General features: G+C 42.8%; 1 protein-coding gene across 2 annotated transcripts in view; it reads right to left on the bottom strand.

The window, feature by feature from the left end:
• tanc1b (tetratricopeptide repeat, ankyrin repeat and coiled-coil containing 1b) overlaps positions 1-15,000 on the bottom strand; it is a 110,004-nt gene that overhangs the window by 23,896 nt on the left and 71,108 nt on the right. For both annotated transcript variants that reach the window (XM_030787307.1, XM_030787308.1), the window contains exons 8-11: positions 12,192-12,311; positions 10,468-10,749; positions 9,384-9,535; positions 1,611-1,842 (exon numbers count right to left, since the gene is read on the bottom strand). In XM_030787307.1, the coding sequence (XP_030643167.1) occupies positions 1,611-1,842; positions 9,384-9,535; positions 10,468-10,749; positions 12,192-12,311 (786 nt within the window). The remainder of the gene's footprint in view (positions 1-1,610; positions 1,843-9,383; positions 9,536-10,467; positions 10,750-12,191; positions 12,312-15,000) is intronic.

Genomic DNA, 15,000 nt, shown 5'->3' with positions numbered 1-15,000 from the left:
AAAACAAAAAAACAGAAGAAATGAACTGGACTGTGAACTTGCTCAAAATTCAAAATTGTGAACTATGAACATGAACTTATTCATTTTAATCTGTGTGAACTGAACTTTGAGCCAGCTCTTGTGAAGTGTGAACTTGAACAACACTGTTGGATGCACATTTTTTTTATCTAGGAGGAATAAAATGACACGGTGAAAGTTTCTTTACATTGTCTTAGTCCAAGAACAATGGGGAATCAAGAGCTTCACTTTCACTGTAATGAATGAATAGAAGTGTTGATAAAACCCAGCATCAGAACCAGCAGTGAACATGGGTTTGTTTTACCCCTGCTGCAAAGTCTCAACACACCCCTCTCCCAAAACCAAAAATGTACACGAGTTATTCAAGGGTTCCTCTGAGCTTACGGGTTCCAGCATCGCAGCATGATCAAAAAATAGATTTTTAAAAATTCATTATAGAAAAATGTAGAGATCTAAAGACTACTCCCTGTTGAACTGTCGTATTGGATTTGGGTAAGGAGAGGAAGAAAAAAAAAATCACTGCAAAAGATCAAGAGCAGACCTACTTCTTGCTTTCGCTGAGAACCGAATTTGGCCAAACTTATAAACCATCTCTGTTGGAACAGATTTTTGCACTGCGTGATCAGTCTTTTTTTTTGTAACACCATTAATTTCATCACGATTACAAGCAGAAAATACACAAAGTCACGCGTTACAAAACATCCCCGGTTCTGCCACACTTAGACAAGATACAGAAGTACTCAATATCATACAGAAAGAGTTGTTTACTCCGAGTCCTTGTCTGACTCCCACAATAGACTATTGATTACAGTAAACCTGAAGATGAGCTGGACACGTAACCTTGAGATCCATCTAAAAAAAATAATAATAAAAGGAGCTGAGAACTTGACCAGACTGCCCCTAAAATAAATAAATAAATAACTAAACAAACAGATAGATAGATAAATGAATATATAAATCCTTCAGGTTTAAACTGACTGACAGAATGCTATGCTGAGTAATTAAAAATGTTCAATAACGTTCTTGCTTAATAGCCTGAAGCAGAAGAAGTTTCCCCTTTGAATTTCCGTCCCTTAGAAAAAAAAAAAAAAAAAAAAAAAAAAAGGAACTCGTTTCTTTCTGGAATCTCTGACAGAGAAGAAAATGGCTCATTTTAGTGACCTTAACGTGGGTTGCTCTCTATACAATTCAACACACAATGAAGAGGAAACCGATGGATGAAGTCTGATAACCTTCAGTGTCTAAACTATCCAGTTTCTAAAAGTTGGCTCTTTCAGCTAATACGCTAACTACACTAATTCCATTCCACCACTTCATCACCTCAACGTACAGGCAGCAACAATAAGGAAAACACTATTCTGACCACAGCTGCTCCAAATGTAGACGCCAATTCATATTTGCAAGAGCTACTAATTCAATCTAGTGCTAATTCATACCTCCCTGAAGTGGCTCATTGATTTTTTTTTTTTTGCTCATGCAGAGGTTACTATTAATATATTCTTGTGAAATTTTAATGAAGTGGTTCAAAATTTAGTTCATTTCCAAAATTGGTTTTAAGCTCTGTCTCTCTGGGGTGGGGCATGGCCACGTACCCTTGCGGAGGTTGATGAGTGGTTCCAGCACGCCTCTCCTGAAGGCAGCCATAGGGTCCTGTACGCAGGAGCGAAGACTCAGCATGCTCTGTAGGTGCGGCTCTTTCAGCAGCAGTTCTCTGTAAGCGACGAGCTGATGGGCTCTACACAGCAGGGCGGCGACACTGTGCACAAATTCCGGCACCAGACACGTGTATGTGTTATCTGCCTGGCAGTAGTGGTAGGCCACAACCTGCAGGGTATGGAGAAAAGTAAGGTTAGTTTTGCAGGTTAAATGTCTTTCTTGGGGGTTGGGTGATCAAAATGAGGCTCCTAACATAGATCTGAAAGGCCTGTTAACCTTTCCAGACACGATTGGACTGCTTATGAAAAAGGGGAGGGTGGGAGGGGGGGGGGGGGTTGCCCACCTCATTCCACTGTTTGCATTTCATGATTAAGGTGGAAAATGTGAATTTCAGGCTACACTGGTTTGAGATGGCTTTGACCGCAGGTTCGTCCAAGAGCCTGTGACCTTCAAAGTGTGAACTACTCACCTAAGCTCAAAGTTTGAGCTAATCACATCACACTCCCTCAGAAGAACCAACCAAACAAATTAGCCAGACTCCCCTGTGTCAGCCAGTCACCTCAAAAGCGCCAAACAATTACCTGACTGTAACTTCAAGCATCAACCAATCATCTCAATTCCCTAAAAGGGGCAAACCAATGTCCTCATTCTCTTTATTCTATGCTGGAGAAATAAATTCCTGAACCTTTTCCAAACACCATTAGATAAATAAATATTAACAGAGGAGCTCGGGAAGTAAACTACAGAACTCTGGCTGTTCGACTTCTCTGGCTGCTGATGCGTTTGAAACTAAGAGTCTATCACCTCCTCTCCTGTTCTCCATCCACCAAGTGTCAATCACTGTGAGGAGTAAGGGGGAGAGGAGGAGACATGAGCCTCCTGTCCTAATTACACTCAACCTACACCTGGAGGATCTGCCAAGGTTGCATACGCTTTGTGCACCGAGTGTTTCTAATAATAACAGACACTCAAACCCATTAACAACACAACTACAATTCCAAAAACAAAACAAAACAACACAACAACAACAACAACAAAAAAAACAAAACAAACAACAACAACAACAAAAAACCTCTCTGATTCTTGCTGATCAATATAATCAAACATGGAACTTATCAACTAAATGATTAGAGACACTGTCTTTGAAGTAGAGCTGTATCCTTAGATTAGAATTCGTCTTTGCCACTCCTGTCATGTTATTTACCACTCAAATCAATTTGCCTTAGAAAAACTATTGAGGTGCTGAGGTAGCCGGCACATCGCCATGGAAACACTATAGACATAACGAGCAATTTGGCACTTCCTCATGACAGCCCCAGGTTAAAATGAACCATGTCAACGTCTAGGAGCATATATACAGTTTCAGACTTTAAGTTTCTGACTAAATACAAGGCACGCTGTGTGAATCTGGCCCTTAGTTAAAGCAGTTGGGGGAGGGAAACAACCATGCAGGGGACTGTGGGACAGCAGAAGTCCCCTGAGGCGCTGGTCTATCCAGGTGTTTGTTCATTTCAGATGATGCATTATTGAAACCAGACTGTGACAGACCAGGGCATTTTCACTTTGGACACATGGGGTTAATGGGATTGGCTCACTCTCTTTCCCCCGAGGGTGACATTTCCCTGTCCAACATGTACTCTGACGCTGACACATTCGTCTACAAAGCCCGCAGGTGAGGAGAACTCCGGTTCCTCTCATTATTTCACAGAGCAGAGTGCTCGACTTAACCACACGACCTTGAACCTTCACACCACCACCGTTCCCACCGCTGAGAAACTCATTGTGCTTAGTCTACGACGCCGTGTAACCAGACATAAACAATTATTTCAGGATCATAAGATGCCCGTGGAGCAGTAGACCCTCTTTAGCCTGGACAAACTGTGGAGCAGCTGCTGTAGTCTTTGTGCCTGTGTGTGTTTGTGTGTGTGTGTGCATTTTCTGAGTCAAGAGATGTCTGTTCTGATAGAAATTGGGAGTGAGAGAGAGTTGTTAAAGGCTAGTGTGTTTAGAATACTCTGCTGAGCTCTCGTTTCCAACAACTCTGAAGCTGTCGACTGCACAGAACAAAACTACACAGAGCAAACAAACACTTCACGGGCCAAAGACAGGTACAAGTACAGTTCAATTTTTTAGTCTCTTCTCTAGTCAGAAACTATTCAAAAACTATTGAAAATCTCAAGAACTCTCAGTAACTCAATATGTTATCAAACGTGAGAGTCCCATCAATTAGCATACGCTTTCAACAGTCATTGACCAGTGATGTCCAAAATCTGATCTTAAACTGGAAAAATCTACTCTTTCTGCCTCTGTACTCTAAAAAAATAATAAAACTTCACTCTGAGTTCTCACTTAACTAATGACAACATTAGTGCAGAAAAAAAGTATACGGTAGTGTTTTGATCAGAGTAGCTGGAAGACACATTGCGTCTCAATGATTATACATTCAGTTAATGCATAAATACCACTATATCAAAGGACACTGCATCTCAGGTGGGTAACTGCACAAAAACATGTGACGTCTATGATTTGGCCAGCTGTTGGTTCTCATTTTGAGCCACTGACTCTCTCTCTGTCTCTCTCTCTCTTTCTCAGACCTGCATTGATTCCCTGGTCTCAGGTGGCCTTTGAAATTCACGGTGCATATTTTTGTAATCCGTGTGCCTCCCTGCCGAGATCCAAAAAGGATTTGAGAACACGTAAGGGGCAGATGGAGTCTGAATTCTTTCCTTCTTTCTTTCTTTCTTTTTTCTTTTTTTTTTTTTTTTTTTTTGGGGTGTGTGATTTTTATCTTGCAGATGCTGGACTGCTGTACTTAAGCAACGAAACCTATGCAAAAAAATGACATTAACAGTGATAGACTGTTTCTAAGAAGGCTCAATAAAAGAGATTTAAAAAGAAAAGGCTTTTGTTTAATGTAATCAGGTATATTCCTGAGATAAATGCAGTTACATGCAAGTACAGAGATCCCCGTGTGTACAACAATCCAAACTATGTGTGCTTAGCAGTGATCTGCATAAGACCTGCTCGCCTCTGACGGTTAATTCAAATACAGCCACAGCGTTGACAGACGTGATGTGAATAAGTAAGGGTTACAGTATCACGCTCTTTTTCTTCAGCACGCCCTACATGTATGTCCTAATCATCCCATGATCTCTGTGTTTCTGCTTCGCTAATAAAAGGTTTTGCCAGAGTGAACTTGACTGGTGCTAAGAATCATTGAGAACATTGATTAGAATGAAAGATTAAATGGAATGCAGACAATGGAACTGATTGAAGGAGTTTCCTTCAGAAAGATATGTCTCTGGCTTACGATGAAGCACAATGTGATTGATGGTATGAGAGTCAGCTGGGAGTGATGATGCTGGGGTGTGCCGGCAGACAGAGGAGAACACACGGTCTAATATGTAAGTGAGTAGCTTGTCCTTCACTAGAATGCTGTTACTGGTAAACTTGATGAGGTGAAACAGTTCACTGGCAGGGCTCAACAGCGCGATTGTTTCACTCGCATTTGTGACTAAAACAGATGTGTGCAAACTGCATAATGTTTTTCAGAGCACATGTGCGAATAAAAAGTATTACAAAATTCAGCCTGAGAAGCCTCTTGTTTTTTTTTTCAACAAAATGGTTAATAACTCAATAACAATGACGATGACGCGGTCACTGCGCTGAACCAGTGCTGTCCTTTGAACAAAAAATCACGCGATGCACTCGTCAGTGCAAAGGGCCCTCTAGACCCCACTGAGCAGACTTTTTTTGGTATTAAGAACTAAGAAGAACTACTTTATTATAGAGGTGTCCATACTGTTTATACTGTTTATACAGTTTAAAGCAGTTTAAAGTATAAATAATTACAAAATTATTAAATAAATACAGTTTGAAGTAGAAAGAATTAAAAACTAACTGTACTTTTTGTACTCAAATAAAGTAAATAATTTTTCCTTGTAAATGTCTCCTCATATTCCTTTATTAAGGAAAAACATATTATTTCTTCAAAAGTTCTTCATGTGCTCCCAAATTTTAAAACTTAGGAGCACTTGTGATCCCTGGGGAAAAAAAGTAAGCGTCAAGCTCTGGCTGGGCAGGGCGCCTGCACCAAATTCTCTCAGTAGCTCTCAGCTGGCGAACTTTCTGACAAGTTATCCAACTTAAATGCAGTAAATGTGTTATATTACAGTAAACCATTATATTGTATTAAACCATTTTATGAATACTGACAGGTGTATTCTGTTATTAAGAAACGCTTTAAGGATAAAGACCTAAAAATTGGATCGAATTTTCAGAAAGTGAAAAGCTTGACGGGTGACAATCGGTGTGCCTTACGGCCTTCATCTCAGTGCATTTGGCAATACCTCGGGCCATAGGACCACCGCAAGGCCTGGTTCCCTTGGCAACACGCAAACGACATCTGCTCCCCAGGGAGAGGCAGTTTATACATCATTGACTTCCCTCAGTGAGAGACGGGAAACGGACAGGGCAATCACAACAGACAGAGAGTACTGAAGCAGAGTTCACCACCTTTACTCTCTCTCTCTCTCTCTCTCTCTCTCTCTGTGTTTGGGAGACACAGTCACTGACTGGGACTCTGCACAGAGGGGCTGTCTAGACAGGTGGATGCAGCGTTTTCAAAGCAGCGGTTTCTTACCGCTGTATCAATCGACCAATCAACCAGCCAACTTACCAATCAATCAATCAATCAATCACCCAACCAACCAACCAATCAATCAAAGTATCAAATAAATCAGCCAAACAAACTGCCAAAACATTTGGGAAATACATTCTGCCAAGCATTAAAAATCCTCAATAAATAAATAAGCAAAGAAAAACGTCAAGCTTTCGTGCTGTGCATATATGTGTCTGCAGCACTGCTAAACAGCACAAAACTTCACACAGCCAAAACTACACAGGCCCAGACACGTGATCAATCAATTTTAAAGGCACTTTGTTAGATAAATTTTGTTTATGCCAACATAACCACGAATCCCTCAAAAATGCTATTCTGATGTTCTATTATTGCACGTTGTCATTTAATTTGGTTTTTGTCAGAAAATTATTAATGTGGGCTGTCATTTAATAATAAGACAAACAGGAAAACATGAAAATAGGGTATTGTCAGCTAACACTGAGCTGTGTCCAAGAGTGGTCAAGGTAACCATTTCAATTGGGGTTTTTTTTTGTTTTTTTTTCCTGACATTTTTGAGATTCATATGCTGAATTACACGAATTGCAGAGGAAGATGACATGTAGCCAGACCAACCTAGAGCAACATAAGTACATCCCATTTTACAAGGTAATACATGTAGTCCCCATATGGTTGTTTATCTTATCGTTTCTTTAACTGCATTAAAATGACGCTTCTCAGGTGAAAACAGACCTGAGAAACAGCTGTATGAATCTTTGAAAATGAACGATACTAAGTGTTTGTGTTTGATTTAGCATGAGAGGCTAGGTATTTTCTTTAACATGCTTTTCACTACATTTAGACTATCAGTTAGGGATGCTACACACTCCACCCTCACCAACTGTCCAATAGACATTAAATCCCGGATGCCGACAAACTTCCTCAATCTAAATTTGAAATACAGCCATAAACTCTCTTGCCACGTCCACGTACATTAACAAGTTCAGTATTATTTTGGATTTCCAACCCTTATTTGAGCCTCATGTCAATCACACGATTAAAGTGGCCCTTTGTCGTTCCAAATATATGCCCTCCCTCCTTCCCTGTCCCCATCCACCCTTCTCCTTCTCAACCAGCATAACACTCATTGATCACCTCAAGACTCAGCAGCTGTCTTCAAAACCTCCACTGGTCCTCCCCATCTACCAGGACACCAGCATCCACAGTAATGAGAGAGAGAGAGAGAGAGAGAGAGAGAGAGAGAGAGAGCTCTCCATCCAGTAAATAATCCAGTTCAAAGTGCTGCTCTTCACCTACAAAACTCTCCATGACCTGGCTCCTTCCTCATCCACCACCAGCACACTGATTCTACACTGATCCTTGGTCCTGTCATTACGACTCAACCTCAGGCAGCCTAAACCCCTTACTCTCTCTCTCCCTCTCCCTCTCTCTCTCCCTCTCCCTCTCTCTAACTCTCTCTCTCCCTCTCTCTCATTACTGTTGATGCTGGTGTTCTGGTTGTTCCATTTATCATATCCAGCTTGACTGTTCTTTTACATTGCTTTGTTGTCTCTCTCCTTTGTTGAGGTGTTCCGTTTGATGGCGTATGTGCTGCAAAGTGTGTCTGAATATCACAAAAAGCATTATAAAACACATTTTAGTATAAGTAGAATAACAATTACTAGCCCTTAAGTTAGGAACCAGAACATTATGAATAAGTAGGGATAGCTATCGTTTTTCTTCTTTCTTTTTTTTTTTCCTTGTTCCCCCTCGGAACAAAGCCTATTCTAACCTTAATGACTTATATAGCTTATGTCATGACAAGATTCAGCTCTGTGTCCAGTCACTTGCTGATAAGGTAATATGGTGACAGCACTCTCACAAAAAGAAGCTGAACAATAGAAAAGGGACAAAAAGAGAGGAAAGTCAGTCCGTGATGGAGGTAAACGTGTGTCCTTTCAGGATTTAATTATGGAACATGAATGGCCACCTAGAGACACCATTGTGACTCTTCTCAGAGCGAGAGCTCCCATCTGGGCAATCACTACCAAACGGCATGAAAGAAAAGGGGCTGATTTTCAAAGGCGGCAGGCAGACAAGCGGGACATGACTGGCATGTTTGTGTATATTAGTGTTCTTTCGAGAAATGGTGCAATCCTTTGCAAGGTTTACCTAGGCTCCTTAACTCTGTGTCGGGTTTTTTTTTTGTTTTTTGGGGTTTTTTTTTTGCTTTAGGAAATTCATTTGCATCTTTATGCAGAACAAGCGTGGTAAAGTGAACAAAACCTGCCAAACTGTCTTCAGCCGTAAAATACGATGTTGAATCGCGCACGATACCGGCAGCGTTTTGAACAAAGCCATCGCTCGTTTGTCGATAATTAACGCTGAAAAAAAAGGGAATTGCAAACCTGGGCAAAGACCCCCTGACTCACGTCTGCCCTGCCGTTCAATTGAAGAATCCAGGAAAACGAGGTCATATCGATCATAGTTACCACACAATCTTCAAATAAAAGGTGGAATTATGACATTCATGACATTCTCAAACCGTGGTTATAAGCATATAACCAACGGATGCAGCGTGAAGTAAAGAAAAAAAAAAACAAGGACAGGCACAATCTTGTAGCTGACACACTGAGCAGGACCGGCGTAAGCCGTAAAGCAGTAAAAATGGATCAGACCAGATCTCAAAAGCTTCCTTTTCTCTCCAAACTCACAACAGAGGCTTCACATTCATTAGACATCAAAGGGCAGACACAAGGCCTGCCCCTGCTCCCAAATGATACTCAACTGTAAGCAAGCCACTCAGAGTAACTGTCAGGAATTCAAAATCACACATTCCCTTATCTGTCTGGATTTCCTTCTGTTGTCCAAAATATCTCAAAGTTATGTAGAAGACGGTAATAAACAATTACCCCATAATGACTGAAATAATAATAATAATTAAAAAAACCTCTTTCTCTCATTCTCTATGCACACATGGACACACATATCAGTCCAATTTCGGTGTGTATCATATTCGTTCGGGGCGTTCTTTGAAGCACACATGCGGGCAGATTGACTGAAGGCTTCAGGGAGATGTGTGAGTGTGTACCTTGGAGGCAAGGCGTTTGACCGCCTCTTCCCGGCGTCTCTGGAGCTCGGGCGTGCCCGGGCCACTGTTGGTGCGGAGGGTGTTGGCGGCACTGGGGGGAGGGGTGGGCTGGGGCGGCTGACTGAGGGGCACCTCCGCATTCTGATCCCCACCTGACGAAAAACGACGGATCATAATCAAAAGAACAGTAAAAAAATGACAATACATGACGAGAAAATCAGTGTTTTATCCTTACACTAACACTGCAGTCATTTTTTTTTTTTTTTGCACATTGTCGTACGGTTAGTGTGTGTTAAAACTCTATCACAATGACCAGCCGGAACTGGTCGAACAGTAAAAATACTGCTCTATCACAATTTTTTTTTATACACTGTCAGATGAGATAATGTAATGTCCCTCAGAACAAAATCGACCTGAACAGTCATATTTCATCGCTCAGCCATAGACAATGAACGGTTGAATATTGGTGCGTTAATTGGTTTTAACCTTATCTTCTAATTCAAGCTAATTAATCTTTCATAATTATTAGCTGAGTGACTCACTGCCACGTAACTACTCTCCCTTATGTAAGGAAATGACAGGTCTATATAAAAACACATATGCACTGATGAGTGATTACAAAATGACTGATGATGATGATAATGATGATGATGACGGTGATGATGATGATGATGACTTGGTGGTAGGAAGTGTTTTTATAGGTTTGCGGAGTTACGGAATGACTCAGCTTAAGACTTCCCTAGTAACCAAGATAGATTAAATGACCTATCTTCCTGGAGTGTGGACCAGCGAACGCTGAGTAGAATAAACTTGACATTTGAAACTGCTGAAACACTGTGTGCGTGCCGACCCTTGCAGTTTACTTTAAAACTGTAAACAAAATCTCGCAACTCAAAGACAACATGACAGCTCAGTGACCTATATGTTGTTGTCTTTATTTTGCATTGTCTATGACCCTCTTCATAGAGAGCCTTACGACTTTACATTGGAAATGTACACGATGCAGTACATTTCTATTTTTGTTTTGAAAGGTGGTGAGTCTCCCCAAACCCACCACCTCCCCTCCTCCTCCTCCCTTCCTCACTTTTGGGTGATGCACTGGGGCTGTTGGAGGCAATCTGGCGCATGCGACCGCCGTGGCAACTGAGCGCCACCAGGCGGGAAATGATGGCCGTCTTGCCGAAGCCCACGTTGCCCACGATGATGACCCCGCGACCTTCGCCGGACTCGCCCGCCTTCAGGAGGTCTTCCACCTGCTGGAACAGCCAATCACGGCCCACGAACACAGAGTCTGTGGTGATGCTGGGAACCTCAAAGAGGAGGGGCTTCAGCATGATGTCCACTGGCTTATATGGAGCAAAGCGCGCTGGAGAAATAAACAAACCCCCCCCCAAAAAAAAGAAAGATAGAGGTGAGCTGATGTTCTTTCGTACTGGTTGAATATATGTTTAAGAACATTGTGTCAGGAGTCACAGAAAGTGCTGGAAATATCTTGGGGTTTGAGATGAACGGTACAACAACAAAGGATGAAGCTGTTTTCTCAGAGTCTGGCATTAAAAACATTATTTTTCCATCTCAGACTGAAGCTGCACCGCATCGTCCCTGTCAGTCTAATCCAGGGGGGGACACGGCTGTATCGCTTTAGTAAGACCCTGACAGACTGAAATTGCCTGAAATGACGCAAAGAAAAATATTATGTGAACCCAATCCCAGGGGTACTGCTGTGACGCACAGTAAGATAAAATGCTCTTAGAAGACAGATAAAGCAAAAGATTTCAGCTACCAAAACCCTGATTTCAGCTGGGATCGTATCAGAGTGGAACATTGTACTGCACTATTTGTTCTTGTTCTTTTTTAATGTCGTTGTGAGGTTCAGTTTTTTTTCTCCTTAAATCAGACACACACCAGCACACGGCCGCACACTCCACTAATAAAATAGCCACCAGACAGAGGAGCCTGTTCATCAAGGTAGCAGACTGCTGCCAGTCTCAGGGTGGTGAGAGAGATTTGACATCCAGGACATAAACACATGTCACAGGCTGTACACACACACACACACACACACATGCATGCATGCACACACACATGCAAGCATGCACGCACGCGCACACTCCGTCAGTGTGACAGAGTAGGTCATGTTCCCTGTCTGGGCTGTCTGGAGTTCTGAGACAGTGAGAGTGTAGAAGGAAGTCTTGAGTTATGGGCAACACAGAACATTTGGCCCCAAGCTGTCCTTCCCTGTACACTTAAAACTTCAGTATCTGTGATCACAGCTCTCCCTTCCCCTGTCCTTCCCACACACACACACACACACACACACACACACATACACACACGCATACACACACGCATACACACACACACACACGCATGCACATATACATACACACACATGCATACACACACACACACATACTCAGGGACTGGAAGCTGCATTCAAACTGCCCAGTCTAAGTGTTTATCTGTTCAAAGTTCAGATGTTATGTAACACTAAGAGGGAGAGGAAGAGTAATTTAAGAAATATGCACCCTACAGTTCAGAGATGCCACCCTACACTGAGCACGTACGCTGAGATAATCTTCAATTCCTTAGAGGTTTCACACAAATTTAAAGGAAAAATAAACGTTTAAAATACAACAAGTTGGCTGATCCTTCCGTAACACTTAAAAAAAAAAAAAAAAAAAAAAAAAAAAACACACCACTGCAAACGTAAACAAACACCCCTCCTTCAAACACGTCATTTGAAACCGAACCGGCCCTAAAAAGCTCGCGCCAGCGCGGGAAACGGCGGCGGTCGTACGGTCGTACCTTTGTCTGACGCCGCCCGTGCTCCGGCGCCGTGCCAGGGAAGGCGAATGGACGTGCGTAAGGGAGCGTTTCTCTGCTCATCCAGGTAACTCAGCTCCTCCAGCCTAGTGGAACTTGTCGCTGCAGGAAAGAGAGAGATGAGATGGAGAAAGCGTGATGTTACTTTTTGTTTTGTAATGACAGTTTGACATTTAAATGATGCCGTGTTTGATAACTGTATTTTTACGTTCAGGCTGCGGTACACGGTACCTATCTTACAGGCACACTACAAAGATCTGTCATGTTTTGTTTTGGTTTTTTTGTTTTTTTTCGTCTGTCTGGTTGTCGAAAGAAAAATGAATCAGGGTGAATCTAAATCAATGTTATTCACAGTTAGAGCTTTGGAGAGACAGAAATGTTAGCGAGAGATCCAAAATGAGTAATGAGTCTAAACAAATGAGTTTCAACCCAGTTCAAATGAGCGTGTTAGAATGATGAATATGATTCATTTCCATTTGTGTTGAGCAGAGATTTTTTCCCCACAAATGAAACATGGGCGTGGATTTGTCCTCAGCTTCATACTGTAAGACATAAAAAGAGAGGGAGAGAGAGAGAGCGAGCGAGAGAGAGAGAGAGAAAGAGTGAGAGAAAGAGAGAGCAAGAGAGAGAGGGAGATCCACCATGCTGTCTGAGTGCAAAAACGCTGGCGGACACAGGATTGGGGGGGGGTGTCTAGTAGACGCTGGCATTTCCAGGTCCCCGGAGACCTTGGCAGCAGGTAGAGAATGTGAGACAGGTTGGCACAGATGAGACAGAATGTGAGATGTGTCTTGTCTGTCAGCGGCACTGAGCCTTTGCCACACCTGATGAGTGGGGGGGGGGGGAACCATGCCAGGACAGCATCGTCCCACTGACACTAATACACAGATAAGCACAGAGGAGCCCAGACCGACACCAGAGCACAACACCACCCTGACTATTAACACACTCCGTCTGTCATAGCCATTACTCTTTTACGTGTCATGTAATTCCTGTATACATATATGATGAAACACTGTAGCTTTGTGTCATGTCCAAACAGATTTGATTATATAAACAAAAGTGCAACGCAATGATACATGTCTAAAGGTGGACACAAAGTGTCGTGAGTGTCATAGAGTTAAAACTGAGAAGAGATTTGCAGTGAAAAGCCGGGTAAGGATTTGCTGTTTTAACATGAGAGGGATGACAATGATGTGATTGTAGAGGTGAAAGAGACTTAACATGACAAAGAACAAGTAGAGCAAAGAGACCTCTCGGAACGAGAGAAAGAGATTTAAAAAAAAAAAAAAAAATGACATCATCGCAAATGCCAGTCATAGTCGACCAAGCATGATAACCACGGCAACAAATTAATGGCGAAAGGAACCAGGTCACCGAACACACACACACACACACACACACACTCGCTCACACAAACAAACACACTCGCTCACACAAAGTCTCTGGTGTTCGTGAGGGACAATACAATCACCATAGCGACCCGACCTGTTTAAATCAAAGCGGCAGTATGGAGGAGTGAACTTGGGAAGGGGAGGCGGAGATATCAGGCAGAGACACAGTCTTCTATGACTTATTCTGACGAACTCTTTTAATTAGACCCACTTAACACAACTGAGGAGGTAAAGTCCCACCAGCACACACACACGCACACACACACACGCACACACACACACAGACACACACAGCACAGTGCCTGCGGCAGCTTCTCCGCTAGAAGAGCTTTAAACCTCCTCTATTTAAAAAATCCTCTATTTAAAAAAAGACAAACAACAAAAAAAACATAAAGAGTAACTTCTACCACAACATCAATGCCAGCTCATGCAAGCTCGAAAAAAGAAAAAGAAAAAGCAAAAGAAAAAGAAAAAGAAAAAGCAAAAGAAAAAGAAAAAAAAGAAACGCCCAGTCATCATTATCATCATCGCTCTCAGCCGAATGCAGAAACACTCTAAGCATCACTGAGGTGAAACCCTACGGCACAGCGAGAGAGAGAGAGAGAGAGAGAGAGAGAGAGAGAGAGACATTATTGTGAGCCGGCAGGCTTTGCTTTTCTGCTCCTGCTGAATGACTCGGCAACCTGTTAACGCAGGCGGTCCTCAGACCCTCGCCGCTCGACTACTCACGCTGAAGCCGAGAGAGGAAGGGAGGCGGGCAGGCGGACGAGACGGCATGAAAGAGAGCTCCGTTCTACCGGGGGGAGAGCAGGGCGGAGGCCCTGGGAAAAGAAATTCATCAGGGAATCCCAACGAGTCTCCGCTTCTCGATGTGCCTCTTTCCCCGTCCACGCTTGCCTCGCTGCATTCAACTGGTGCCCCCACTCACACTATCCAGCGTACTAACCACCGGAGCGTTACTGCCACATGCCGCAAGAGAAAATATTCCCCCAAACGGGAAGAGAGAGAGAGAGAGAGAGAGAGAGAGAGAAAGAAAAAGAGGACAAAAATGTAAGGAGAAAGAGAGTGTGCTCTCCTCTTGCACAGCTGATTACTGTTTGCACTGGACAGACTGAGAGGAATTAATCAATGATTTTCACTGTGTGGTGTGCCTCTGTCAGAGAGAGAGAGAGAGAGAGAGAGATAAAGAGAGAAAGAGATGGAGTAAAAGAGAGAAAAGAGAGACTGAAACAGAATGCATGATTCAAAAGAAGCACGGAGTTTGAGGGGAGGAGAGAGGGTGGGTGAAGAACAGAAAGGGATGGAGGGAGGGTGAGAATGAGAGAGAGAGAGAGAGAGAGAGAGAGAGAGAGGGGGGAGGGAGAGAGAGAGAGAGAGAGAGAGAGAGAAAGAGAGAG

This window comes from Chanos chanos, chromosome 10 (genome assembly GCF_902362185.1).
Source record: "Chanos chanos chromosome 10, fChaCha1.1, whole genome shotgun sequence".
In the NCBI taxonomy this organism is placed as follows: domain Eukaryota; kingdom Metazoa; phylum Chordata; class Actinopteri; order Gonorynchiformes; family Chanidae; genus Chanos; species Chanos chanos.
The sequence above is the reverse complement of the archived record's forward strand: the minus strand, read 5'-3'. Positions and strand labels throughout refer to the sequence as shown.